The following is a 26867-nucleotide window of genomic DNA, read 5'->3' on the forward strand; positions in this document are numbered from 1 at the left end:
GCTGTGCCTGGACAACAGGAAGGGGTGGGTGCTAGTTGTGAGTTCTCATGAAAGGACTTGGGAGCAAGGCATGAGCCAGGGCTAAGTGTTCCTCTGATCCCCAAGGCTGTGAGCCCTCCGGGCACATGCTTCCCTGCTGGGGGTTTACCAGGATGTGGAAGATGTTTGCACTGCTCACTGCAGCATCTTTTACAAGTCCCACTTCAAAGTTGGGTTCCAAAGGAAGGGTTTTTCATAGGAAAGAAAAGGAAACTAAAAAAAAGAAAAAACAAAAAACCACACACACACACTGTAAGATGCACATACATGCTATTATTCCAACTATAGTTGGGGGGCTGGGGAGGGGTTCCAGAAGTTGCTGGTCTGACCTAGATTTGGGGGATCCTATGTCCAGAGCCAGTCCCTGTCCTCATGGAGCTCAAACTACAGGTGGTGAAGATACAACTAAACAAGCAAGAAAGACTGATAATTTGATCATACAAGTATTGATAAGTTATATGTCAAAACACTAAGAACAAAATTTAAAAACAAAAAACCCAGGACAAAAATTTGCAATATACACAAAAGGAACAGGATCTTTTAATATGTAGAGAGCTCTGACAAATGAATCGGAAAAATTCATACCTACCTCAAGATTTGTTTCCAAGTGTCCCAGTTTACCCAATGACCGCTGGGGCTCTAATTCCTACTTTGTCCTTCATTCCTCTTCTTTCCTATAAGGAATGCCTACAATTCCACCCTCTTGGAGCCACCTCTCTTGAGCAGTGCCTGGACTGCTCTATCCTCATAATGTAGAATTGCTGGTGTCCTCACTGGGGTTCTGCTTGGGTCATTCCCTCATTGCTGGAGGTCCAGTCTTGAGAGCCTGTAGAAGCTCTGCCTGCCTAACAGAGGCTTTACTGACCTGAGCTGGAGGATCTGGCTAAATTTCAAGGCCTGTTCTCTTCTTCACCAGCTGTACGACTTCCATCCCAGCATCCTCCTTGGACATCAGAAATGAGAAGTCAGGGAGGGGACGCCTACGAGGCACCTGGACACACACCCCATGCAAGCAATAACAGCCTGGTGCCCTAGGTTGAAGCTACTGCTCCAGCCTTTCCTCTGCGGGACTGCGACTCCCCACACCCCAGGAGCTACAGAGGAAGTGAAGTACCCGCCTGGGTATTCAGCTACACACAGTCCAGCTTCCCTGAACGCTGACCAGGCCCACCCTCATACTGGCCAGACACAAGCTTTCCAACAGTCTCCTTCACATTGCATTTCTATTTCTGGAATGCTTTCCTCCTCCTTCCTAGAGTCAAGGGCCCATGAGGGCAAGCGCCTAGGTCAGGAAATGCACTGGGAGCCCTCTTCAACGTTGACTAACGAATGAGTGAATGAATGGAGCGGGTAAACTCCTTGCAAGTGGAGTGATGCTCACGGTCTTCCCAGGTTCCCACCTCCTCGCCCTAAGTTACAGTGCACCGCACGGCCTGCGGGGGGCGCGCGCGCGTTCGGGCCTGGCCCTAGCTACCCGCACTTAGGCTTGCTCTGCCGGCTGTGGGCGGGGCACTGGGGACACCAGACGGATTGGGCGTGGTTTCGGCCCTGCGCGGGGCGGTCCGGCGCGCTACGCTCCCCGCGCATGCACCCTGAAGGCCCGGCAATGGCGGCGCCCGAGGAGCAGCTTAGGAGGCGGAAGGCTGTGGGCCCTGATCCGGTGTCTGGGTCTCCGCCAGGGCCAGGGCGCTACCCCGCGGGCTGCACGGCTCGCCTCCGCGCGGGCACCTTCTGGCTGACCAGGATTGTGCTCCTGAGGGCCCTCGCCTTCGTTTACTGTGAGTCCGCGGGGCCTGGGCCCCGTCGGTATTGCTCCTCTGCGCGCTCCCCGGCCAGTGACCCTGCGCCGCTCCTCAGGCGGGTAAACAGCCGAGCCCCCAGCCACACACTCACCACTGCACATGCACACCTCCGCCCAACCCCCCTCCTTCGGTTCCGAGGGCGGGTGAAGTCTGGGGCGGGGGCGGGGGGGTGAGGGTCCTCTCAGGTGACTTCGCACCTAGTTCCCCTTTGCGCTCGGTCACCCACCTCGACTCCCACAGCTCCGCCCGCCGGGACCCCTATTCAGGGCCCCCTCGCAGGGAAAAGCGGGACTGTGGGGGCCGACTGCCCTGAGCAGCAACCCTGTCCCGGGCCCCGGAGTAGCCTAACCGCAGAGAGTAGCATCTTCACTCTGCGCCTCCGATTCCACGAGCGCATCTTTACCCGCAGGCAACCCCTGTAGTATTCGGAGCTTCCCGAGCCTTCATCATCCTGGAGGCCAAAGCAGGTCCAAGGCGCTCCCCCTGCCTCCTGATGTTCACCCGAGGCTTGTTGGCAGCTTTGAGACACCAGCAGGTGAAGCTTGCATGTTACCTGCGGGGTTCGGTGACATCCACATCTAATCAGGCTGAGAACTGCCTGACAACCAGGCAGCTGTGCAGAGCCTGCCCAACCAGCCTGCAGAGCCCCAGAGAAATAAGTACGTGCCCAGAACATAAACAACCCCTGGCCTGGCAGCCAGTGCTGAGTCCGCCTCCCCAACCCCAGAAGGACACGAACACGCTGAGTACGGGAGCAGTAGTGAACATACAAGTATACACTTCATGAACTCAACCTGCAGTCATGACTAAAACCTAACTGAGACTCTCACACCAAACCTTTAAGTGAGGGGAGACTCGTGGGGATGGGGAACAGTCCCAGGCTGAGATGGCCTGTGTGAGTGGGCAGTCAACTTCTAGAGGGTTCCTGAGGGTGCTAGTCCCTGGCAGTGAATGTGTGCCATGGACACTTAATGGCTCAGCTTCATTTCTAAATCTCTTTCCTCGTATATGAAGAAAGTGCAAAATTGCAGCTCTTTGAAGGTGACCTTCCAAACAAGGTCAGCACCCCCCAGAGGGTGAAGCTGGGTATCCCCTTCCCTGGGATAACTGAGGCCATCTCCTAGCATACAGTGGACACCAGTTGTCACTGCTAGGTTTTCTGGAGGGACTCTTGAGTGCCATGGGATTGTCAATATGGATTTTCAGCTCAACCCCTTCTCTGTTACATAAAATAGTTCTCACAGTGTTGCTTTATCCTCCACAGGATTTAATAATCATCCAAACGTTTGAGCTGTCACTTAGCAAAAGATAAAGTCAAGACAAAGTTAATCTGTGAGACTTGAATAGACCTTTAAAAGGAGCGTCTATAACAGTGGAAAAACCCGAGTGCCATCGTTTGCAGAGAGAGCATAGCTTTATAAAACCTGGCTCTTGGCTTTCAGCTCAGCAGGGTGCCTTTGATCTCCATGGGGTTTCTCTGTTCAATTCAAAAGGAAACAGTTTTGAACCACTGGGTCAACCAAATATATTATGTGCTGATCATAATGATTTGCTTTGGCAGATGCACTTTTTTTCTCTCTTGCAAGTATATTTGGGCTAAAATCAGTGTTTTTCAGTTGTATAAAGGAAAATTTCCCATCTTTCAGGGACAAGGTGTCTGGCTGAGGTGGCTGCGGACAAGTGGGCAGTCATACTGCACTGATCTCTTTTTAGAGAGTTCTACATCTCACTGGACTGTAAACCATGTCTGAGTACAATACCAGTGATTATCCACAATGCCATAGGAGCCCTCCACACATTTCACTTGATGTTGAAATTTTATAGTTACCTGTGGACTGCTAACCTCACTGTAGGCTGAACAATGGACCCCTGCCCTATGCTTCCTTCACCCTCTATACATTTATTAGAAATCTTAGTGTTGTTAACATACTGGTCTGTTCATCTACCTGTGAGCTCATTGCAGCCCAGACTCAGTGTTTTATTTATATCTCTATTTCTGTCTTCTACCGGTATCGCCTGCTCTGTAAAATTTTCTTGACTTTGCACACGGTCTTTATTATTGCTCTGTGTCACCATGGGATATTTTTCCAACCATGTTCCCTTCCCCTCCCATTCCTGCATGACACCCTCAATCCCAGGGAGTAAATACTCGGTTCACCCACTGCACACCTGCAAGGCCCCCTGGTTCTTCCTCCAATTGTATTCATAGTTCCTCGGATTTCATGTCTCTTTATTTTTTGGTTTATTCTCTCTTTTTGCTGGAGTGTATCCCCAAACAAGTTTTTAAGAACGGATATGGAGAAGGTGAGCTTCCCATGTCTTTCCTTGCATGCATGGAAATTATCAGTTTGTCTGGGTCTACAAACCTTTGTCAAATCAGCTTCCTCAGAACTTTCTGGTGTTGAGGAGAAGTCTTCGCAGTCTGACTCCTGCCCTTATGCAAGCGACTAAAGAGAAACCCTTCCACTCACACACTTTTGACACTAAATGTGTGGGTTTTTTCCTCACAGTAAACAGTTCTGACAATGACTGCCCGGCGTTAATCAGACTGGCCCCACCTTAGTCACAAGTACAGGTTGTTGCCTGTGCTTCTGACTGACCAGCTATCAATCAGAGTTCCCATAACTCCCTACTCGGATTCCATAATGTGCTGGAAGGGCTCACAGAACTCAGGAAATGCTTTTCTTATGTTACTGATCTGTTAACATAGGATACAGGCTATCATAAAGGATACAGAAGAGATACATGAGGAGGTGAGGGAAGGGTACAGAGTTTGCGTGCAATCTCTAGAAGTGCCATTTTCCAGCGCCTCTACATGTTCAACAACTCAGAAGCTCTCCAAACCCCTTCATTTAGGGTTTTTATGGAGGTTCCATGACATGGGTTGGTTGATTAAATCATTGGTCATTGTCGATTAGCACAGTCTCTAACCCCTCTCCCTCCAGGAAGGTCAGGGGCAATAGGGCTGAGAGTTCCAGCCTTCTAATCACCAGGTGCGTTCCTCTAGCAACCAGTCCCCATCCTCTAAGGTCACCTCAGGGGGAATAAACTGGTAAATTTGAAAGGAACCTGTTAATGAATAACAACAAATGCTTCTCTCACTGAATCACTCAGGAAATCCCAGGATTTTTAGGAGCTCTGTACCAGGACTAGAGACAAAGACCAAATAAATACTTGTTATTTGACAATATCACACGGACCTATTTTTCTCTCTGGAAGCCTTTAGAGTCTCAACCACCTGGCCATCATCTCCCCCATCCTTTCTCTGGGTCTTTGTTATTTAATGGTGGGTCTACTTTCCTTCCTGGTTTCTTCTCAGGGGCCTCAGGGAATCTTAAGACTCCTGCCCTATTCTGGACAAAGTTCTCTGGCCCTAGCCAGTCCGCTGACTTGAGGCTCATGTTCCAAACACTCCTGTGGATTCCAAACCCCAGAGGGGGACCACCAACCCATCAAGCCTCCCTGTTTGGGTGGAGCCTGAAAAGACACTTCATGAAGCTAAATGAGGGCCTGATGCAGAAGAAGATGGGCTCCTCCTGGGCCCTGGAAGTTGTGCCCCCATGTGACTGCTGTAACCATCTGAGTAATGCTGGCTGTGCAGTGGACATCTCCAGAAGGAAGCGTGAGCATTGAAGCCAGCCAATGGAGAACTTTTGACCTAGGAACAAAATTGCTTATCAGTTTCACATTGTTACCTTGGAGTTCCTGGGATAACATTCTTTAAAAAGCCAACTTTGAAAGGCTGTCAAAGCTTGTTTCTGGTCAACTCTAATTCCTGGATTTGCTTATAGTACCTTCTTTTGGTTTAGAAGCACCTTGTGATACCATGCTTGTGTGCATTTTGATTTTGTGCAATTGCTCTGTCCTCTTTCCTTACATTGCATGTAGTAGCGTTTTATTACTTCTTTTTCCCTCAACTAACAGTCATTTGAGTACTGTACTCTTAAGATGAATCCCAGTTGCACTTTCTAAACGGGGTAGTTTGGTACACTTTTGGTCTCAACAAATCAAGCCTCCTGTGGCTCAGCTTGGCTCCTCGACAGCACCTGAACACAGACAGAAGCAGCAGAGCAGAACCATTCATACCCGTATTTGCTAAATCCTTGGCTGCTTTTTGGAAATTTTGAGGGGAAAAGAGGAACCAAAAGAATCCTTGAAATCTTGTCTCATTCTCTGTTGTTCTGAGCTTCCAGTGATACTGAGAGTTCCTGGGACATTCCTTTTTTTTCTCGCCTCCAGGCGACTCAGACTCTAATGAAATGCTCTGCTTGGTTTTGTAAGCTCCTTTGTAAAGTGCTTCCAGTTTGTTTATAAAACAAACCCCACTACCCTACCTCTGAGCTCTCTGCAGCCCAGGCCTTTAAAGAAAAAGTATCAGAGGCTATTGTACCGAGGCCTCAATTTAACCACCGTCAGTAAAAACTACCTGATGGAGAATGACATTTCAGGAATGATTCAGATTTAATTTTATAGTGATGTATCTGAAAAGAGAGAAAACTAAATTTTTTTCTTTTTTAAATTAATTTTTAATTGAATTTATTGGGGTGACATTGCTTAATAAAATTATATAGGTTTCAGGTGTACAATTCTATATGTCATCTGTATATCATATTGTGTGTTCATCACCCCAAGTCAAGTCTCCTTCCATCACCATTATCCCCCCTGTACCCTCTCATTTATTTTTAAAGACTATTTGCAGACTTCTTGATAATGCATGTATATAGATATACAGATGACCTGGTTACCTCTCCTGGATTAGTCTCCAGGCTACCCCACAGTGAGCAGCTGAGAAAAATCTTCACGCCTCACCCCTACCCCTTTCTTCCTATTGTGGGGGTGGGGACCTGACTGAGCCTTTCTAAGGTTGGTTGTTGATTTAGCTTTGAGATCCTGTGTTGTTGTTTCTTTAAAGTTTTGTTTATTCTTTCTAGTTAACCATTTCTATAACAAGAGTGTAAATTTTAATAGGTTTTCTTCTCTGAAATTTAAATCTAGACTGTCTTCATTTTTTTTTCCTGGTAAATTAGGAATTTCCTGTGCTTCTTGTGTAAGAGTTACTTTTTAAACTATTTAATTGGTAAAACACACACACACACACATTGGTGAAACACACACATACACACAATGGGTGGGAACTGCTGTGCGGAGGGAGCTCTGCTGCCCTCCCGCCCAGCCCTCCGCAGCGGCGCAGCCCTCTACATCTTCACTCATGGCATCGAGACTGCCACATGTCTCTGTCAAGTAAGTACTTTTCCTGCCCGTTCTCTGTCTTCTGGAAGCTGATCACTGAGTCCAGCCTATGTTCCAGGGGAGAGGAGGACTCAGTGCCACCCTCTGGAAGGGGCATCTCCATGTATTATTTGGAGTTGCTCTGTGAGGAAGATTTGTGTCTTCTCCCTATTTAACAACTATCATATTTAGTTTCACTTTGGGTTGTGGTCCAACACTGTTACTCATTGTGGTGTCATCACACGTCTGGCTCTGGTCAGCAGTGGGTCTTCCCACTGTGTCCTTTGTCCCTGTGACATGCCTTCGTTCTTTATTCTTCAGGCACTTCCTTTCTGGTACTATAGGAATCTGCAGACTCCTTTCTTATTTCCCAGACTTAAAACCAGCCATTTCTCCGGAAGCCCGCGTTCCTTTTATTAGAAAGAGGTGTTAGGAACCCAAATCTGGGTGTCTGTTGCTACAGGTGTCACTGCTTCCAGACCCTCTCAGTGGACAGAGCTAGGTTATATATGTGTGTGTACACTCATATGTGATTGCTTCTCTGCGTATTTATCTGAATATATGGCCAGGTAAATGTGAGGTCACACTGATCTCTCCAATTCTAATCCAGTGCACAGGTGTGTGCTGGCCTCTTCTTGCTTATCTGGAACTTCCTTCACTGGTGAGAAATCTTGCCCCAATCCGCCATGGTTTATTAGCTCACCCGCACTGCACATGCAAAGCACTTTCATAATTGTTCACCTACCCCCGTGAGAAAAACCAACTAGACTCTAGTGTTTATGTACAGTTCTTTTTGTCTTTGTTCTTAAAGTTTTCACTCAAAACATTTTATAAAGTTACTTAGGCCAGCCCTCCCTTAGCCCTCCCTTTACCCTCCCGTTCAGTGTGGTCTGTTATACATTTGCAATAGAGTTCAATTCATTTGTCACAGTCTGCATTCCATCCTGGCATCCCCTGACCTACTGGCTAGGTTGTTTTGATAGTTTGTATACATTAAAGTTCATTTTTTGTGATATACAGTTCTATGAGTTTTGACAAATGCACAGTGATCCATCATCCAGCACTCTACAGTATAGTTCTAGCCCCTGAAAATTCCCCTGTGCACGTAATCACCACTTGCCCCCACCAGCTCCCAGCATGCTCTGATCTATGTTCTGTTCCTGTGGTTTTGCTGTTTCCAGTATGCCGTATAAATGGAATCCTACAGCATGTAGGCTTTGGGTCCAGAATCTTTTACTTCACAAAATGCACTTAAGATTCATCCATGTTGCATGAATCAACAGCTCCTGCATTTTTGTCTTAGAAAATTATTTTGTTGTGTGAATGTACCACAGTTTGTTTATCCATTTCCATGTTGAGGGACATTGATGTTTCCAGTTTTAGCAATTATGAGCAGAGCTCTTATAATCATTTGCATGCAGACTTTTGTGCAAATTTGTTTTCAGTTCACTTGGGTGAATACCTGAGGTTATAATTGCTGGGTCATGTGGTAAATCTATGGTTAGCTCTATAAGAAACTACCAGACTCATCCAGAGCGGCTTACCAGTTTGCATTCCCATCAGCAATGAATGCGAGTTCCTATTGTTTGAAACATTTGGTGTTCTCAGGTTTTTATTTTTGGATTTTGGCTGTTATGATAGGTGTGTGGTGATACTGCATTGTGGTTTTAATTGGCATTTCCCCAGTAACAAATGATATTGAGCATCTTTTCATGTGTTTATTTGACATCTGTGTATCTTCTTTGTGTGAAACATAACTTCAGGTGTCTGTTCAGATCTATTGCCCATATTAAAACTTGGGTTTTTTTTTTTTTCTTATTAAGTTTTAACATTACTTTAAATATTCTGGATAGGAGTCCTTTATCAGATATGTGATTTGCAGATATTTTTTCCTAACCTTTAGCTTGTCTTTTCATTCTCTTAAAAGTATTATTTATAGCCCTGACTGGTGTGGCTTAGTGGATTAAGCATCAGCCTACAAATCAAAAGGTCGCTGGTTCGATTCCCAGTCAGGGCACATGCCTGGGGCCAGGTCCCCAGTTTGGGGCGTGTGAGGGGCAACTGATGGATGTTTCCCTCACAAATCAATGATTTCCCCCCTCTCTTCCCAGCTCTCAAAAATAAATAAAATCTCTTAAAAATATTTTTAAAAAATATTATTTATCAAACAAGTTTTTCATGTAATAACGTACAAACTTATCATTTCTTTTCTTTCATGGATAATGCTTTTGGTGTTGTGTCTAAAAACTCATTGCCAGATCCAAGTAATATAGATTTTCTTCCAGAAGCTCTATACTTCCATATTTTGCATTGAGGTACATGGTCCTTCTAGAGTAAATTTTTTTGTAAGGTCTGAGATATGTGTCAAGATTCATCTTTTGTATATGGACACCCAATTGTTCCAGTACCATTTGTTGAAAATCAGTTGACTGTATTTGTGTAGATTCATACCTGGGTTCTCTATTCTGTTCCATTGACTTATGTGTCTGTCCTTTTCCCAGTATCACACTGTCTTGATTACTGTAACCTTGTAGTAAGTCTTGACATTGCATAATATGAGCCTTCCAACTTTGTTTTTTTATCAGAATTATTTTGCCTATTTTAATTTGCTTTTTCATATACACTGGTACCTCAGTACTCATTGTTAATTCCTTCTGGAAGACATGTTGTGCCAAAACTGATGGGTACTGAACGATGAAGCATTTTCTCTTGCAAGGCAGCATCGCGACTTGTTTTTTTTTAAGTATATTTTATTGATTATGTTGCTACAGTAGTCCCAATTTCTTTTCCCCTTTGCTCCCCTCCGCCTAGTACCCTGCTTCCCTCCAGCATTTCCAATCCCCTTAGTTCATGTCTGTGGGTCGTGCATATAAGTTCTTTGGCTTCACCCTTTCCTATATTATTATTAACTTTCCCCTGTCTATTTTGTACCAACCAATTATGCTTCTTAATCCCTACACCATTTCCCCATTTCTCCCCCTTCCCCCTCTCAGCTGATAACCCTCCAAATGATCCCCATGCCTATGATTCTGATCCTATTCTGGTTGTTTGCATAGTTGGATTTTGTTTTTGTTTTTTAGATTCAGTTGTTGATAGTTGTGAGTGTTGTGATTTTAATGTTCATAAGTTTGATCTTCTTTTTCTTAAGTAAGTCCCTTTGACATTTCATATAATAATAGCTTGGTGATGGTGAGCTCCTTTAGCTTTACCTTGTCTGGGAAGCACTTTACCTGCCCTTCCATTCTAAATGATAGCTTTACTGGATAGAGTAATCTTGGTTGTAAGTCCTTGCTTTTCATCACATTGAATACTTCTTTCCAGTCCCGTCTTGCCTGCAAAGTTTCTTTTGAGAAATCAGTTGATAGTCTTATAGGCACCCCTTTGTAGGTAATGCTCTGCTTTTCTCTTGCTGCTTTTAAGATTCCCTCTTTATCTTGAACCTTTGGCATTTTAATGATGATGTGTCTTGGTGTGGTCCTCTTTGGGTCTAGCTTGTTTGAGACTCTCTGTGCTGCCTGGACTTGTATGTCTATTTCCTTCACCAAATTTTGGGTGTTTTTATTCATTATTTTCTCACATAAGTTTTCAATTTCTTGCTCTTTTTCTTCTCCTTCTGGCATCTCTATGGTTTGGATGTTTGCGCGTTTAAAGTTATCCCAGAGGTTCCTGAGCCTCTTCTCATTTTTTTTCAATTCTTGTTTTTTCATTCTGTACTGGTTAACTGTTTTTTTCTTCCTTATATTCCAAATCATTGATTTGAACCCCGATTTCCTTCCATTCATCATTGGTTTTGTGTGGATTTTACTTCCTTTCACTTAGCATAGCCTTCACTTCTTCCCTTATGCGTCTGCCATACTGAAGCATATCTGTCACTGAAGCATATCTGTCAAGCCTGTGAGCATCTTCATCACCAGTGTTTTGAACTCTGCATCTGTTAGGCTGGCTATCTCCTCGTTTGTTAGGTTGGCTGTCTCCTCCTCACTTAGTTCTCCCACTGGAACCTTGATCCGTTCCCCTTTTTGGGCCATACTTCTGTGTCTCATCTTGACAGGATCCTGTGTTTGTTTGCCTCCGCGTCCCAGGTAGAGCTGTTGCTCCTGTTACGTTTAAGGGGTGGAGCCTTAGGTATTCATCAGTAGAGGGCGACCCATTCCACCATGTTGTTGCGCTGTGTGTCGGGGAGGGGTCTGAGAGGGAACAATGCCGCTTGCTCAGCACTTGCCCCTTTTCCAGTCACTTTTCCCATTTTGTATTGGATGGCACCTCTCTAACTGTTGCCCTGGCTGTTGTTTCTGGAGTGGGTGGATCTGTGGATGTTCTAGGACCGTAGGGGCCCCTTTAAACAAGCGGACTCTACTGAGAGACTGGCAATTTATTCCTCTGCCCCAACCCCCACTGGTTTGCACAGTCAGAAGCAATGAGGCTTTATTTTCCCTGGCGCTGGAAACATGAGCTGCGTGGTCTGGTCTGGCGCTGGGAGCACTCCCCAGGTGTCCCTCCTGACTCCTTAAAACGTGTGACTGCACTTCCTGCCAGCCTGTCGCTGCTGCTGCTGCTGCTGCCGCCGCTGTTGCCGTCGCTGTTGCCGTCACTGTTGCCACCGCCACACCATGTCCTCTCTGCCCCGGCTCCTCCCCTCCTACCTGTCTGGATGAGTATTTCTTTATATCTTTGTTTGCGGGACTTCCATGTAGTTTTATTTTCTGGAACCTCTGGTTTTTTCTAGTTTTGAGGTACTTGTATTCCTTCTTAGTTGTGGAGGGAGATGCAGCATGTCTGTCTATGCCTTCATCTTGGCCGGAAGTCCCTTTTGTCTGATTTCTTAAATGAGAAGTTTAGATTTGAGACATTTCTATTTTTCTAACATGAGCATTTTACTGTAAGTTTTCCTTTAAGCACTGCTTTAGCAGCATCCCACAATTTTGGATATGTTGTCTCTTCAACTTGCATTCAATTCAAAATATTTTGTGGACTTCCAGTCAAGATGGTAGCGTAGTAAACACAGCTTGCCTCCTCACACAACCACATCAAAATCACAACTTAATTATAGAACAACCGTCACTCAGAACTGTCAGAAATCGAGTTGAATGGAAGCGTGGCAACTGTGGAATTAAAGATAACGAAATCCATCCAGACTGGTGGGAGGGGCAGACACATGGAATGCGCTAGTCAGGAGTGAGGAGTCCCAGGCCCCGCAGCCCAGGATTCCAGTGCCAGGCACTAGGCAGATAAGTTCCCATAACTTCTGGCTGCAAAAAAACAGAGGGGACTGTGTCAATAGAAGAAACTGCTGTAGTCTTAAGCAGGTCCCTTTAAAGAACCTACATATGGACTTACTCAAATTCATAACCTCTGAGCTCCAGCACTGGGGTAGCGGCTTAAAAGGCACCAGAGGCATACAGGGAGCAGCTGTAGGGTCTAGCACCAAGGCAAGAGCTGGGGGACAGCATTCTCAGACAGAAAGGTGGGAAGAGGCCATTGTCCAATTTCTGAATGCTCCCCACTCAACGCCACAGAGCTGGCAGGTTGGTGCCATATCTGAGACTCCATCAATCTGGCTACCACTATTTGCCTGCCTTGGAGATACCCTGAGGCTCCATCCCACCCAACTTATAGCTGTTAACAGTGGCTTTTCATATTAATGGCCTTTCTTGGTTCATGCTTCACAACTTTCTAAATCCTCTCAAACAAGTAACAGCTAAGTGAACACAGGCCTAACACTAGTAACAGCCAGTCTAGATTCAGAGCTTCCTGGCTGGTTTGGCTCAGTGGATTGAGCGTCGGCCTGCGAGCCAAGTGTCGCTGGTTCGATCTTCCAGTCAGGGCACATCAGAGAAGGAAAACTCTGACTCCAAAAAAAAAAAAACCTCCGCTGCCTTGCGGCATACCTCTTCAGGGGAAAGGCTAAGGGAGTAAACCCCGACAGAAAATCCGGAGCCGGAGTCCCTAAGGCCGTTTGACGTTGTAGTCAACACCGGCAACTCCTGCGGCGCACCTGAAGCCAAGCTGTATTGACTCCGTCTTTCCCTTGGACCCTTCAGCTGCGAAGAGAGGGGGGGTCTGCTGCATGGGCAACAGCAGACCCTCCATATCACCCTGCCCAGGCTCTGTAGCTTCAGCTTCACTGGAGAGGACACTCCAGCGTCATCGCAAGATGTCGATTCAACACGGGAGGAGACAGATACCGTGTCACTCCCGAGTCGGACTGCACAACCATTCTCGGCGGTGCAGATAGACTCTTAAGAAGCTACACCATCGTCTCTCGAGACGGACGGCTGCCGACGACGAGATTCAGAGCTTGGCTTTGCCTGGGAATCTCCATGCCCAGCACAAGTAGCAGCTGTCTCAGATTGCTTTATAGCTCAGGCAGGGTGGCCCCGGGAAAAACACAGGTGGGGGCTGACCTTGGCCTGCACCACTCAAGAAACCCCAGGGCCTGGGCACCCAGTGGACAGCTACAGACCACATCAGAGCACCACCACCCTGCCCCTGCACAGCTGATCCTCCACAGAGGGCAGAGGTTGGTGGTCAGTTGTCACAGCCAGTCCTTGCAGCTAACTGGCCTGGGTAAGTCCCTCCCATTGACTTGCCAACAGCAATCAAGATCCAACTACAAGAGATGAGTGTACTCAGCCCACCCAAAGGGCACACCTCGAGTACCCAGTTTTGGTAATAGGGGAGGCTGTGTCACTGGACCAGGAATCAGCAGCCCTACCTAATACATAGAAACAAACACAGGGAGCCTATGAAAATGCAGAGACAAAGAAATATGGCCCAGATGAAAGAACAGATCAAAACTCCAGAAAAAGGACTAAGCAAAATGGAGCTAAGCAATCATCAAGTGCAGAGTTCAAAACACCTGGTTACAAGAATGCTCAAGGAACTTAGTGAGGACCTCGACAGCATAAAAAAGATCCAGACAGAAATGAAGGATACTCTAATTGAAATAAAGAACAATTTACTGGGAAAGACCAGTAGAGTGGATGACGCTGAGAAACAAATCATTAAATTGGAACATAAGTAAGCAAAAAAAAAAAAAAAACCAATCAGAATAACAAGATAAAAAAACAAGGATAATGTAAGCAGTCTTTGAGACAACTTCAAGTTTTACAACATTCACATCATAGAGGTACCAGAAGGAGAAGAGAAAGAGCAAGAAATTGGAAATCTACTTGAAAAATTAATAAAATAAAATTTCCCTAATTTGGTGAAGTAAATACATATACAAGTCCAGGAAGCACAGAGTCCCAAACAAGATGGATGCAAAGAGAACCAGTCCAAGACACATCATAATTAAAATGCCAAAGGTTAAAGATAAAGAGAGAAAAGCAGTTACCTACAGGGGAGTTTCCATAAGACTGTCAGCTGATTTCTCAGAAGAAACTTTTCAGTCTAGAAGGGATTGGCAAGAAATATTCAAAGTCATGAAAAGTAGGGACCTGCAGCCAAGATTGCTCTACCCAGCAAAAATATCATTTAGAATTGAAGGGCAAATAAAGAGCTTCCCAGACATGAAAAAAATAAAAGAGTTCATCATCACCAAACTATTATTATATGAAATGTTAAAGGGACTTAAGAGACAGAGTCATTGATAGGAGAGTGCTTTGATGGTTGCCAGATGGGGGTGGTGAAGAGGTGGGGGGTTGAGAAGTACAAATAGGCAGTTACAGAATAGCCAAGGGGATGTAAAGTACAGCATAGGAAATGGAGTAGCAAAAGAACTTATACGCATGACCCATGGACATGAACAATGGTGTGAGGATTGCCTGATGAATTTGGGGGTGCTGAGTGGAGGGGGGCAAAGGGAGAAATGTGTGGACAACTGTAATAGCATAATCAGTAAAATATTATTTAAAATATTTTATAATTTCTCTTTGCGTTTAAAAGAATCGATGGTTTATTTAGAAGTTTGCTAATATTGGATATGTTTCTAGAAATATACTATTAACTGATTTCTAGTTTAATCCTGTGTGGTCAGGAAACATACTTTGTCAATTTTAGTTCTACTATATGTTGATATTTGCTTTATGGCTCACACTATGGTGTGTCTTCATGAATGTTCCATGTATATTTGAAAATTATATCTATTTTCTGTCTAGAAAAAGTCCAGCTATTGTTAATATAACGAGAACGGTTTGCATGGCATCAGTGTAGCCTGGCAGCCAAGGAGAGTGGACTGGAACGCGCATGCCTGGACAATTATGACTTCACTGTGCTAGTCCGTGGGGGTGGTAGATGCCACTGAGTGAGAGCATGTGTACTGTGTGGCCATCACATTAAAAAATGACTGAGCGAGTAGAGCAATGAATCTGCACCAAATATTGTGTTAAGCTTGAACATTCCTCCGTGGAAACTAGTCGGATGATGCAGAAGGCCACAGCTACGGGCAGCTGGTGACTGGCAGCTTCATCACGACAGTGCACCCGCTCATGCATCATGTCTCATGCAGCATTTTGTGGAAAAACATCAAATCACCCAGATGACTCAGCTCCCCTACAGCCCAGATTTGGTACCCTGCAACTTCTGGATTTTCCCAGAACTGAAATCATCTTTGAAAGGGAAAAGATTTCAGACTGGTGATGAGATTCAGGAAAATATGATGGGGCAGCCGATGGCGATTGGGAGAACTGTGTGAGGTCCCAGGATGCCTACTTTGTTGTTAGGTTCAAGCACATTTAGTACTGAATGTTCATTTTTTGATCCCTTGTCATTTTACAGTGTCCTTTTTTATCCTTTTATATCTATTTTGTCTGATATGGATATAGCCATCCAACTTTCTTTGAATTAGTGTTTGTGTGGTATCTTTTTCTGTGCTTTTACTGTTAACCTATCTATGACTTTATACTTAAAGTGGATTTTTATAGACAGGATAGACTTGTGTCCTATTTTTTTTAATTCAGTCTAACAATTTCTCTCTGCTGGTGTTTAGTACATTCCCATTTAAAGTGATGGATTAAAATCTGTTTTGCTAGGTATTTTCTGTTCCTTCTGTTTTTGTCTCTTTTCCCCTTTTTTCCTGATTTCTCTTTGGTTAAATGAGCATTTTTTTATGATTTCATTTTAGTGTCTGTATTGATTTATTCCTTAGAATTGTTTAAAAAATTAGTTTTGCTCTCCCACACAACTTACAAATACATTCTAAGTTAATCTGACGCAGCCTTTGTGTAATAGTCTGCCACTTTCTGTGTATCCTAAGGTCCTCCTTAGAGCATATTTCAGTATCTCCCTCAAGCCTTTGTGCTATTTTCTCATATATTTTGCTTTACAATGAACACAGGGTTCATTGTTACTGTTTGCTTTGGACCAGGAGTTGCCACTTTCCTGAAAAAGCAGGTGGTGATTGTTACACCTGTGAGCCTAACCGACCACCATGTTCTCCATCTCAATCTCAGTCCTGCCTGTGATACATTTGTATTCCCTATGGAAATGCATAGAGTTGTTTAGCTTTTTACAAAATGCAGTTTATGTCTCCTTCAGTGTGAGTGTTTTCTACCCAGCGGTGTCTCAGTGGTCATCTGGCAGTCTGTAGGAAATGCTTTGAGGTGCCTTTAACTTGCCTTTCCTCTCTTGGTGGCTGTGTTTCCCTGCTCTTCACATTCATAGACAGGAGTACTCTGTTCTCTCCTGTAGCGTCTTTGTGCAAAATACCTGTGTAAACACTGAAGTCCAGAGACTGTGACTGTGTTCTTGTAGGAATGGGAATTGTTAAAAATGAATTCAGAAACTTGGGGTTAGAATGGAAGGTAATTGTGATTTACATGTAAGCCCTATCAATAAGCTTCAGACCCTGTAGCTGGTTCCAGGAATAGTAGTATTGACCAGACCCATGGGTTATCAGGATGAATTTATAATGGGAATGCTGTGTGCAATCTGGGATGGTTAACTGACCATTTACACATAACAAGACACATTTTTATATGTGTGCATATCTATATATACACATATACAATGTGTATAAGTAGACACAACATATATAAGGTATAGGTAGGTATATACATGTGGCTTCTCCAGGTTGGGTCTTCCAAAATTTCCCCCAAGATTTTGAGAAATACTGAGGCCCCTGAGCCCATGTTTTGGTTCTAAATTATTGGTCAGACTCTCTGCTTCGTCTTCTTGCCCCACTCAGCCCCCACCTGTCGGAAAAGCAGCCACTGGTATCCACAGACGGTGTGTTCTTGTTCACATTCCTTTTATCTTTTCCTTTTTCTTCCAGTTGTGGCGTTCTTGGTGGCTTTTCATCAGAACAAGCAGCTGATTGGTGACAGAGGACTGCTGCCCTGCAAAGCATATCTGAAGAGTGTGCAGCAGCACTTCCAGGGGCAGGTTGGCTGGGACACCGTGAGCTATGCCCCGACCGTCCTCTGGTTGCTGGACTGGTCACACATGGACTCCAACCTGGACACTCTTGCGCTGCTTGGGTTGGGCATCTCCTCTTTCATCCTGGTCACCGGCTGTGCCAATATGATTCTCATGGCTGCACTCTGGGTCCTCTACATGTCCCTAGTCAATGTGGGACAAATCTGGTAAGTAGGAGGAACTGGACACATGTGAGCTAAGCATGCTGTAACTCAGCGGCTTGGGGATGTTCCACACCGCATAACAAACCCAATCTCCTGGCAGCCGGAGGGACTGAGCAGGCTCTCTCCTTACATTAGTTCAGGAAAATAACATTTTACTGAGGACGTGGTAGAGACTGCTAATTGCCAATCAACCAAAATGCAGGGGCCAATTGTGATTCCTTTGGGAATGGCATGGCTGCCCTGAGACCACATGGCCTACCTCCTGGAGCCAGCAGGACTGTGAGATGGAGATGGAAGTCACTGGGTGTGCTTCTGGTGACAGGGTTGACTTGGAAGTTTAAGCCTGTTGCTTCTACTCACTCCTGCTCCTTCCTTGTCAAGAGGGACCTTTACCAGCTAGTACCAACTTGGGTCACAGACCAGGCTGGCCCTGCTGGGGGGAGTAGACTCCAGTGCTGAGCAAATCAGAGGTAGTGCTAGAGCTCCACGGAGGTGAGGAGAGTGGAGAGGCCCACTGGAATGCACACAGGGAATGTGGGCCTGTCAGGGCAGCCTGTGGCTGGGGTGAGCCTGGATGAAATCGGGGGGCCCTGAAGTGCTGTGGTTTGTTTAAACCAGTCAGAGGAGGGGCATCCCAGTCTTCTTTCCACGTCTGGATTCCACAAATAGGAAAGATCACCTAACAGAGGAAGCACAAAAGACCCTGGAAGATAAGATGAAGCTTTAAGAGAAAGCTCTAGGAAGAGAGTCAGTGTTTGTGCAGACATTCAGGAGGTAGTTATGCAGGTTGGTGTCTATAGCTATGCACAAAGTGATGGAGATTCGGCATCAGTGTAGACATGTAGGAAGTAGATGGGATGGGTTTCTGTGTAGATGTGTAAGAGGTAGATGTGGGGGTGTCTGTGTGGATGTGCAGGAAGTAGACGTGGCGATGGGTATCTGTGTAGACATATAGGAGGTTCAGCACGCCTGGGGCCACTGTTGGGATGGTCCCTCTAGGGCCTATCTCTCCTCTGGGAGAGAAGCTTTGTCAGTGACCTGAGAGTTTGTTCCTTGCTGGCCCAAGATGGAAATGGTCACTGGGCCCTAGGTCATGACAGTGACGCTTCCCAGAGTGGTATTTAACCCAGAAGGTCCGACTCCTGGGCATGAGGAGCTGACTTTCAGTCCCCCTATTAATTTATTTTTATTTTTTTATTGTTGTTCTGTTAGAGTTGTCCCAATTTTCCCCTGTTGCTCCCTCCTGCCCCGCTCGCCGCCCCCCCGACCCCCACAGTCAGTTCCCACCCTGTTGTCCATGTCCGTGGGTCATGTATACCTGTTCCTTGACTAGACCCTTCCCCTTCTTACCCCCTTCTCTCCCACCCCCATCTCCTCTGGTTCCTGTCAGTCTGTTCCTTATTTCCATGCCTCTGGTTTGTTTGTTTTGTTCATTAGGTTCCTGTATTAGGTGAGATCATATGGTATTTGTCTTTCATCAACTGGCTTATTTCACTTAGCATAATATGCTCCAGTTCCATCCATGCTGTTACAAAAGGTAGGAGTTCCTTCTTTCTTTCTGCTGCATAGTGTTCCATTGTGTAAATGTACCAGTTTTTTGATCCACTCATCTACAGATGGGCACTTAGGCTGTTGCCAGCACTTGGCTACTGTGAAAAGTGCTGCTATGAACATAGGGGTGCATAGGTTCTTTTGAATTGAGGTTTCAGAATTCTTAGGGTATAATCCCAGCAGTGGAATTGCTGGATCAAAAGGCGGTTCCATTTTTAGTTTTTTGAGGAAATTCCATACTGTTTTCCATAGTGGCTGCATCAGTCTGCGTTCCCACCAACAGTGCACTCGGGTTCCCGTTTCTCCACATCCTCGCCAGCACTTGTTTTTTGTTGATTTGTTAATGATGGCCATTCTGACGGATGTGAGGTGGTATCTCATTGTGGTTTTAATTTGCATCTCTCTGATAGCTAGTGACATTGAGCATCCTTTCGTATGCCTGCGGACCCTCTGTATATCCTCCTTGGAGAAGTGTCTGTTGAAGTCCTTTGCCCATTTTTTAGTTGGATTGTTTATCTTCCTGGTGTTGAGTCGCATGAGTTCTTTATATATTTTGGAGGTCACAGCCTTGTCCAAGACATCATTGGCAAGTTATGTTTTCCCATACATTTGGTTCCCTTTTCATTTTGCTGTTTTCTTTTATCTGAGCAGAAGCTTTTTAGTTTGATGTAGTTCTATTTGTTTATTCTTTTTTCTTGCCCTAGGAGATGTATTGGCAAAAATATTGCTGCTTGAAATATCTGAAATTTTACTGGCTGTTTTCCTCTTAATACTTTTATAGTGTCATGGCTTACATTTAAGTCTTATATCCATCTTGAGTTTATTCTGGTGTATGGTGTCAGCTGGTAGTCTAGTTTCCTTTTTTTTTTTGCGTGTACCTGTCCAGATCTCCCAACACTATTTATCGAAGAGGCTATTTTCACTCCATTTTATGCTCCTTCCCCCCTTTGTCAAATATTAATTGATCATAGAGACCTGGGTTTATTTCTGGGCTCTCTATTCTGTTCCATTGATCTATGTGTCTGTTCTTATACCAGTACCGGACTGTTTTGATTACAGTGGCTTTGTAATATAGTTTGATATCAGGTATTATGATCTCTCCTACTTTGTTTTCTTTCTCAAGATTGCTGAGGCTATTCTGGGTCAGTTTTGGTTCCATATAAATTTTTAAAATATTTATTCTAATTCTGTGAAATATGTCATTGGTGTTTTAATAGGGATGGCGTTGAATCTATAGGTTGCTTTGGGTAGTATGGACATTTTTTTAAAGTATATTTTATTAATTATGTTGTTACAGTAGTTCCAATTTTTTTCCCCTTTGCTCCCCTCTGCCCAGCACCCCCTTCCCTCCAGCAATCCCACCCCTCTTAGTTCATATCCATGGATCATATATATAAGTTCTTTGGCTTCACCCTTTCCTATCTTATTCTTAACTTCTCCTGTCTATTTTGTAACAACCAATTATGCTTCCTAGTCCCTGCACCATATCCCCATTTCTCCCCCGCCCCCCTCCAAGCTGATAACCCTCCATATGATCCCCATACCTAGGATTCTGTTCCTATTCTGGTTTGCTTAGTTGAATTTTGTTTTTATTTTTTAGATTCAGTTGTTGATAGTTGTGAGTTTGTTGTCATTTTAGTGTTCATAGTTTTGATCTTTTTCTTAAGTAAGTCCCTTTGACATTTCATATAATAATAGCTTGGTGATGATGAACTCCTTTAGCTTCACCTTGTCTGGGAAGCACTTCATCTGCCCTTCCATTCCAAATGATAGCTTTGCTGGATAGAGTAATCCTGGTTGCAGGTTGCCTATCATCATATTGAATACTGCTTGCCAGTCCCTTCCTGCCTGCAAAGTGTCCTCTGAGAAATCAGCTGATAGTCCTATAGGCACACCCCCTGTAGGCAACTCTCCGCCTCTCTCTTGCTGCCCTCAGGACTCTGTCTTTATATTTCACCTTTAGCATCTCAGTCATGATGTGTCCTGGTGTGGTTCCCTCTAGGTCCAGCTCGCCTGGGACCCTCTGTGCTTCCCGGACCTGTATGTCCATCTCCTTCACAATATTTGGGAAGTTTTCCTCATTTTTTAAAAATTCTTGCTTCCTCATTCTGCACTGGTTGTCTGGCTTTTCTTCCTTAAGTTCCAAATCATTGATTTGAACCCCAGTTTTCTTCCCTTCACCATTGGTTTTGTGTGGATTTTCCTTTGTTTCACTTAGCATAGCCTTCACTTCTTCTCTTATGCATTTGCCATACTGATGCATATCTGTCAAGCCTGTGAGCATCTTTATCACCAGTGTTTTGAATTCTACATCTGTGAAGTTGTCTATCTCCTCATCTGTGAGGTTGGCTGTCTCCTTGTCACTATGTTCTCCCACTGGAACCGTGATCTGTTTCTCCCTTTGGGCCATGCTTCTTTGTCTCCTCATTCTGACAGGCTCCTGCGTTTGTTTGCCTCTGCATCCCAGGTAGAGCTGTCGCTCCTGTTATGTTGTAAGGGGCAGAGCCTTAGGGATTCATCAGTACAGTGAGACCAGTTTCACCACATTGTGGAGCTATATGTAGGGGAGGGGTCCGAAAGGAAACAATGCCGCCTGCCTAGCACTCGCCCCTTTTCCAGGCAACTCTCCCCCTTTTGCATTGGACTGGCGCCCCTCTAGCTGCTGCACTGGCTGTTGTTCCCAGAGTGGATGGGTCTGCAGATGTTCTAGGACCATGGGGGCCCTTTAAACAAGCTGACTCTGCTGAGAGACTAGCAGTTTCTGCCTCCACCCCAACCCCCACTGGTCAGCACAGTCAGAAGGCATGAGGCTTGATTTTCCCCGGTGCTGGGACCATGAGCTGCGAGGTTTGGTGAGGAGCTGGGAGTGCTCTCCAGGTGTCCCTCCTGACTCCTTAAAACGTGTTGACTGTGCTTTCTGCCGGCCTGCTGCTGCTGCCACCATACCGCATCCTCTCCGCCCCTCCTACCTGTCTGGATGAGTATTTCTTTTTTATATCTTTGTTTGCTGGACTCCCGTGCAGTTTGGTTTTCCGGAACTTCTGGTTGTCTCTAGTTTTGAGGTAGTTGTATTCCTTCTTAGTTGTGGAGGGAGATGCAGCGTGTCTGTCTACACCTCCATCTTGGCCGGAAGTCTCAGTATAGACATTTTAATGATGTTAATTTTTTCCAATTCATGAACACGGTATGTGCTTCCGTTTATTTTTATCTTCCTTAATTTCTTTCTACAGTGTTTGCTGATTTATTTTTAAAGGTTCCACGGCTGCGACATGGGCTAGGATCTGTGTGGCAGTCTCCTCTTAGCTCCGTAATCTGTGCCCTTGTCCCCAGTTCGTGTGCATACTGCTGTGGGAGGGCATCGGGGTGGGACCTTCCTGCACCTCTTCCTGTTGTGGGAAGTGCTGGTTTGTGCTGGCCTTGCACCAGGACTCGTGTGAATGACACTCAGTGTGTGTGCAGGGCACTCTGCCTCCAAATTCAGTCTGTTAAAAGAGGACTCAGCATCTTATCACCCCCAAATCCCCTCTCCTCTGCTTCCCCTGGGCCCTTGTTTCAACAGGTTACTATTGAGAGCAAATATCGCGGCAGTCAGAGTCTGGGATTTAGGAGATTTGAGGAAACTTTAGCATTTGCAGCTATGGCATGAGCTGTGTGCACTGGGGGAAAAGACCGATGGCTGTGCCACCAGTTACCTGGCCATGCGTGTCTTTATGAGTGTTCACACAGGTCACTGAGTGACCGACAATGTGTCATTATTGCAGATGCACCGTGTCTTCAATTCTGTATGGAAACTGTGTTGGTTTCCTAGAGAGGAGGTTTTATTAAATATGATTTATTGCATTTTCTTTTTGTAAAGGACAAGACAGTGAGGATGGAAATGGGGGCTGGTGCATGGTTAGGTGTGTCTGGCTGTCCAGGTGGACCCAGAGCACAAAGCAGCTGTGAGGCAGTGATGCTTCCTCCACTGTCATCTGCTCCTTCCTGCATGGAATACACAGATGCCACCACTTTGGGGCACCTGACCTACACGGCTGCCACAGGTGGTTACTGCCCACCCCCAGTTTCCCAGTCAGTAGTTTACCAGCACAAGAGGCCTCTGGCTGGGTTTTTCTGTGATGTCCAAGGGGCTGCTGTTTCTTGAGACCTGTGATTGTTATCCACACCAGAGAAGGGAGAAATCTAGGTGCCTTTGTCCCATTATAACAATGGGAGTTACAGAGAATGAGAGAACCCCACCGCAGTGTCCTTCCCAGAGATGACATGCTTCATCTATAACAGGTGGCTCAGGTCATGCCTTACCATACCTGGCAGCCAAACCATATCAACTCTAAGTGTTACTTCAAAAAGTATTTCTGAATCATGTCTAGAATATACTGTCAGGTATGATTAACCCCATGTTTACATTTCTGAAAACCAGTCTGAATACATGTGGCGGAAAATAGAAGCTTATATTTTTTAACTGGGAAAGGTATTGTGCTCCCCTTCCCATGGGTATATTAAAAAATGAGATTTGAATTAATTTAAGCTTGCTAGAGCAAAATAAAATAAAGCTGTATCTTCCAGGAAATGACACCTGAGATGTTTTAGATGAAAAATGTCAAAGAAGAAAACATCTGTCCATGGAGACCAGTGTTGTATTCACCGTGTTTCTGATGCCAGATGTCCATAGTCACAGCTTGGCCCTGGTTTGGGGGCCATGGGGTGGGACTCATGAGCAATGAGATGGGTGGTTAGCACAATTCAGGCGCCCTCAACCCTGACAGTGTCTCAGGTCAGCTCCTGACTCATGTTTCCCTGGAGGATGATAGTTTGGGTTGTCAGAGTGACCCTGAAAGCTTACTGAGAGAGCAGGGACCACTGAAATGGAAAATGGGCCTTCTTTTTCTTCATATACTCACATGAAGGTTAGACACAATCCATTCCTTTCATGTCCCCTTTATTTTAAGTTGAGAGGAAAGAATATTTGTTTGGGATGAGATGCTCAGATAATGGACACTGTTGATGGAACGTCTTTCAAGTGTTGTCCAGCTGGCGTCAGTGGCAGGGACAGGAAGCCCCTGTGGGGCGAGGAGGCGCCAGGCAGGTGCACATGGCGTTTCGCCGGCACTCAGCCCTGCATGTGGTTGCCCAGCTTTGCTGAGTGTGTGCTGTGGCCGCTGCTTCACTTAGAGCTTTTTTCTCTCCCTTCTCTTAAATGGGTCTTCTCTCAGCGTCTCTGACCCAGACCAGTGTCCGTGATGACTTCACAGTGCCACAAATGAATGTCTCAGTGCACATGGGGATCTTGAATTGCTGCTGCAAGAGACAGGTGAAACCTCGTGCTTGGCCCTGACTGGTGTGGCTCAGTTGGTTGGACGTTGTCCCACAAACTGAAAGGTCGTCAGTACAATTCCTGGTCAGGGCACATGCCTGGGTTGCGGGTTTGGTCCCTGCTAGAGGCGTCTACGAGAAGCAACCAATCGATGTATCTCTCTCACATCAGTGTTTATTTCTCTCTCTTTATCCCTCCCTTCAACTCTCTCTAAAAATAAATAAAATCACAAAAACAAAACAAACCTCTCATTTGGTGATGTGGGGCAGTCAGGTAGCCTTACGTGACATCCTGCACATTCTAGAAGCATGACTGCCCTCCGCCCGCTCTCCTGTCTGGATCCTGACATTTGGCGAGGCAAGTGGGAACCTGACGGATCTACTTCATGATGACATGATTGAAGGGCTTCATTTCAGGGAGGGTGGCTTCAATCATGCAGTCCGTGCTTTGCAGAGTAACGGCCCACATCCTTGGATGCGGGCGAACCCATACCCTGGGAGAGCAGATGCTGTAGGGTCCAGGTTCAAGGAGATAGACTTAGAAAATAGGCACAGCTGGTTCAAAGCTTGGGGATGGGTGAGAGAATTCCTTGGGTGGGAGGGAAAAGGAGGAGTAAATAAACTTCATCCACGGCATTTTCTTAGGCCCTGGTTATTTTCTTGTTTGGTTGATTGAGATGTTCTCTGCCTTCTGAGGATGAGCTGTGGTAGACAGCCGGGCTGGGCTTTCTAACATTGGTCCTTTCTCCTGGATGTAGGAAAGGTGACAAGACTCAGGACAATATTTTACAAGACTGGAAATATGACAATGGCTCAGCGCCAGGTTGCCAGACATTCCTTTATGTTGGCTACTGTGAGCGGGCAGTTAGAACACGACCAGGCCGCAGGCCCCATGGTGGGGATGCGGGGTAAGTCTGTAGGGCTCAGGGTTTCTGAGGACACAGTACAGTGGTGCCAGGTAGCTTCGGGGCCTCAGCTTCACGGGAGCCCACTCTCTCTCAATATCAATCAGGTGTGATTGGAATAGGTTTTGATTGATAATGCCCAAGTACAGGAGTGATAACAGGCATTTAAGTTGTCTTGAGGGTAATAGTGAGGGGCACTTAAATAACTACTCTTGATTTCTTTTTATTTTTTAAAGAAGAAGCCCTTGTTAGGAGAAGACACAGAATTACATCTGTTGGGATAAGCGACAGGAGGCAGTCTGAGATTAGATATGGCGATAAGGTACCTCAGATTGGGTGGCAGGCAGCCCACTGCTGTGGAACTTTGTTCCATTCTTCTCAGGTGAGGTTGGGAGGGGGTAGGGATGCCTTTGAGAATTCAGGTTGGGCTCATCCTCTTCTTACTGAGAACTTCATTTGTCTGCCCAGATGTTGCCCTGAGCCCCCTGGGTGGCCAGTCCTTCCTGGACCCTCAGCCTGTACTTTGTTTTATGCACTGGTGAGGAATGGGCAAGATTGGAGGCTGCTCTCCTGACAGGCACAGATTCCGGTGCTGGCTAGCTACCTTGACTTGTTTTTAGTTTAATAAACTTCACTTTTTAGAACACTTAGATTTACAGAATTATTGCAGAAATAGTTCAGAGACTTCCTCTGTAGCCCACTCCAGTTTCCCCTATTGTTATCCTCTTAACATCAGATGGGATATTTGTCACACCTGATGAACCAATGTCAACATGTTATTATTTATTTACATTTCCTCAGTTCCCCCCTAATGCCCTCTCTCTGTCCCAGGATCTCTCCAAGACTGCATGGTGTTTGATCGTCATGTCCCCTTATGCTCCTCTGGACTGGGCCCATGTCTCAGACTCTACTGTTTTTGAACCTTCACCAGTTTTAAGGAAGACTTGTCAGTTGTTCTGTTGAGTGTCCCTCTGTTGGAATGTGCCTCATGTTTTCTCACCATTGACTGGGTTGTGGGTTTGGGGAGAAGACCATAGAGCTACTCTGTCATTGTCATCCATCGTATCAGGTCTGCACCATTGACACAACTCATCTCCATGATGTTAACCCTGGCATCAGCCAGGTCATGTCTGTTGGGTGTCTCCACTGTGAACTTCCTCCTTTCCTCCCAAGTCTGCACCGTGTGTTCTCTTTGGATGCATCGCTTGCACAGCCCACACTCCAGGGCTCTGTAAGGGTGGTGTACCCGCATGGTTATGTGGGTTCTTCCACACAGAGACTCGTTTCTTGCCCCCATGTTATTTATTCAATCATTGATCAGTATGAATTTTTGCATATGTCTATTTTGGTACTTTGGGTATCTGTTCTATATCTCTAGGAGTTTAAACATCTTGGGGATTAGCATCATTTTTAAGAAAGAGGCAGAGATTGGTAACTATTATTGCATAGAATTTAGGTGATCTTAGAGAAGACCCTAACCACCACTGGCACTATCCTGTCTAAAACAGTGG

At 45.5% G+C, this 26867-nt stretch overlaps 1 protein-coding gene across 1 annotated transcript; it reads left to right on the forward strand.

The window, feature by feature from the left end:
• The first annotated feature begins 1613 nt into the window (after window positions 1–1613).
• Window positions 1614–24598, forward strand: LOC150009516 (lipase maturation factor 1-like). Its single transcript, XM_090277335.1, has 3 exons — window positions 1614–1817; window positions 17284–17593; window positions 24352–24598. Exons 1-3 carry the CDS (start codon window positions 1625–1627, stop codon window positions 24377–24379), a joined length of 531 nt encoding a protein of 176 aa, XP_090133461.1. The 5' UTR covers window positions 1614–1624; the 3' UTR covers window positions 24380–24598.
• Window positions 24599–26867: the final 2269 nt, after the last annotated feature.

This window comes from Furipterus horrens, unplaced genomic scaffold (assembly GCF_987537825.1).
Source record: "Furipterus horrens unplaced genomic scaffold, mFurHor1.1.pri manual_scaffold_5, whole genome shotgun sequence".
Classification (NCBI taxonomy): domain Eukaryota; kingdom Metazoa; phylum Chordata; class Mammalia; order Chiroptera; family Furipteridae; genus Furipterus; species Furipterus horrens.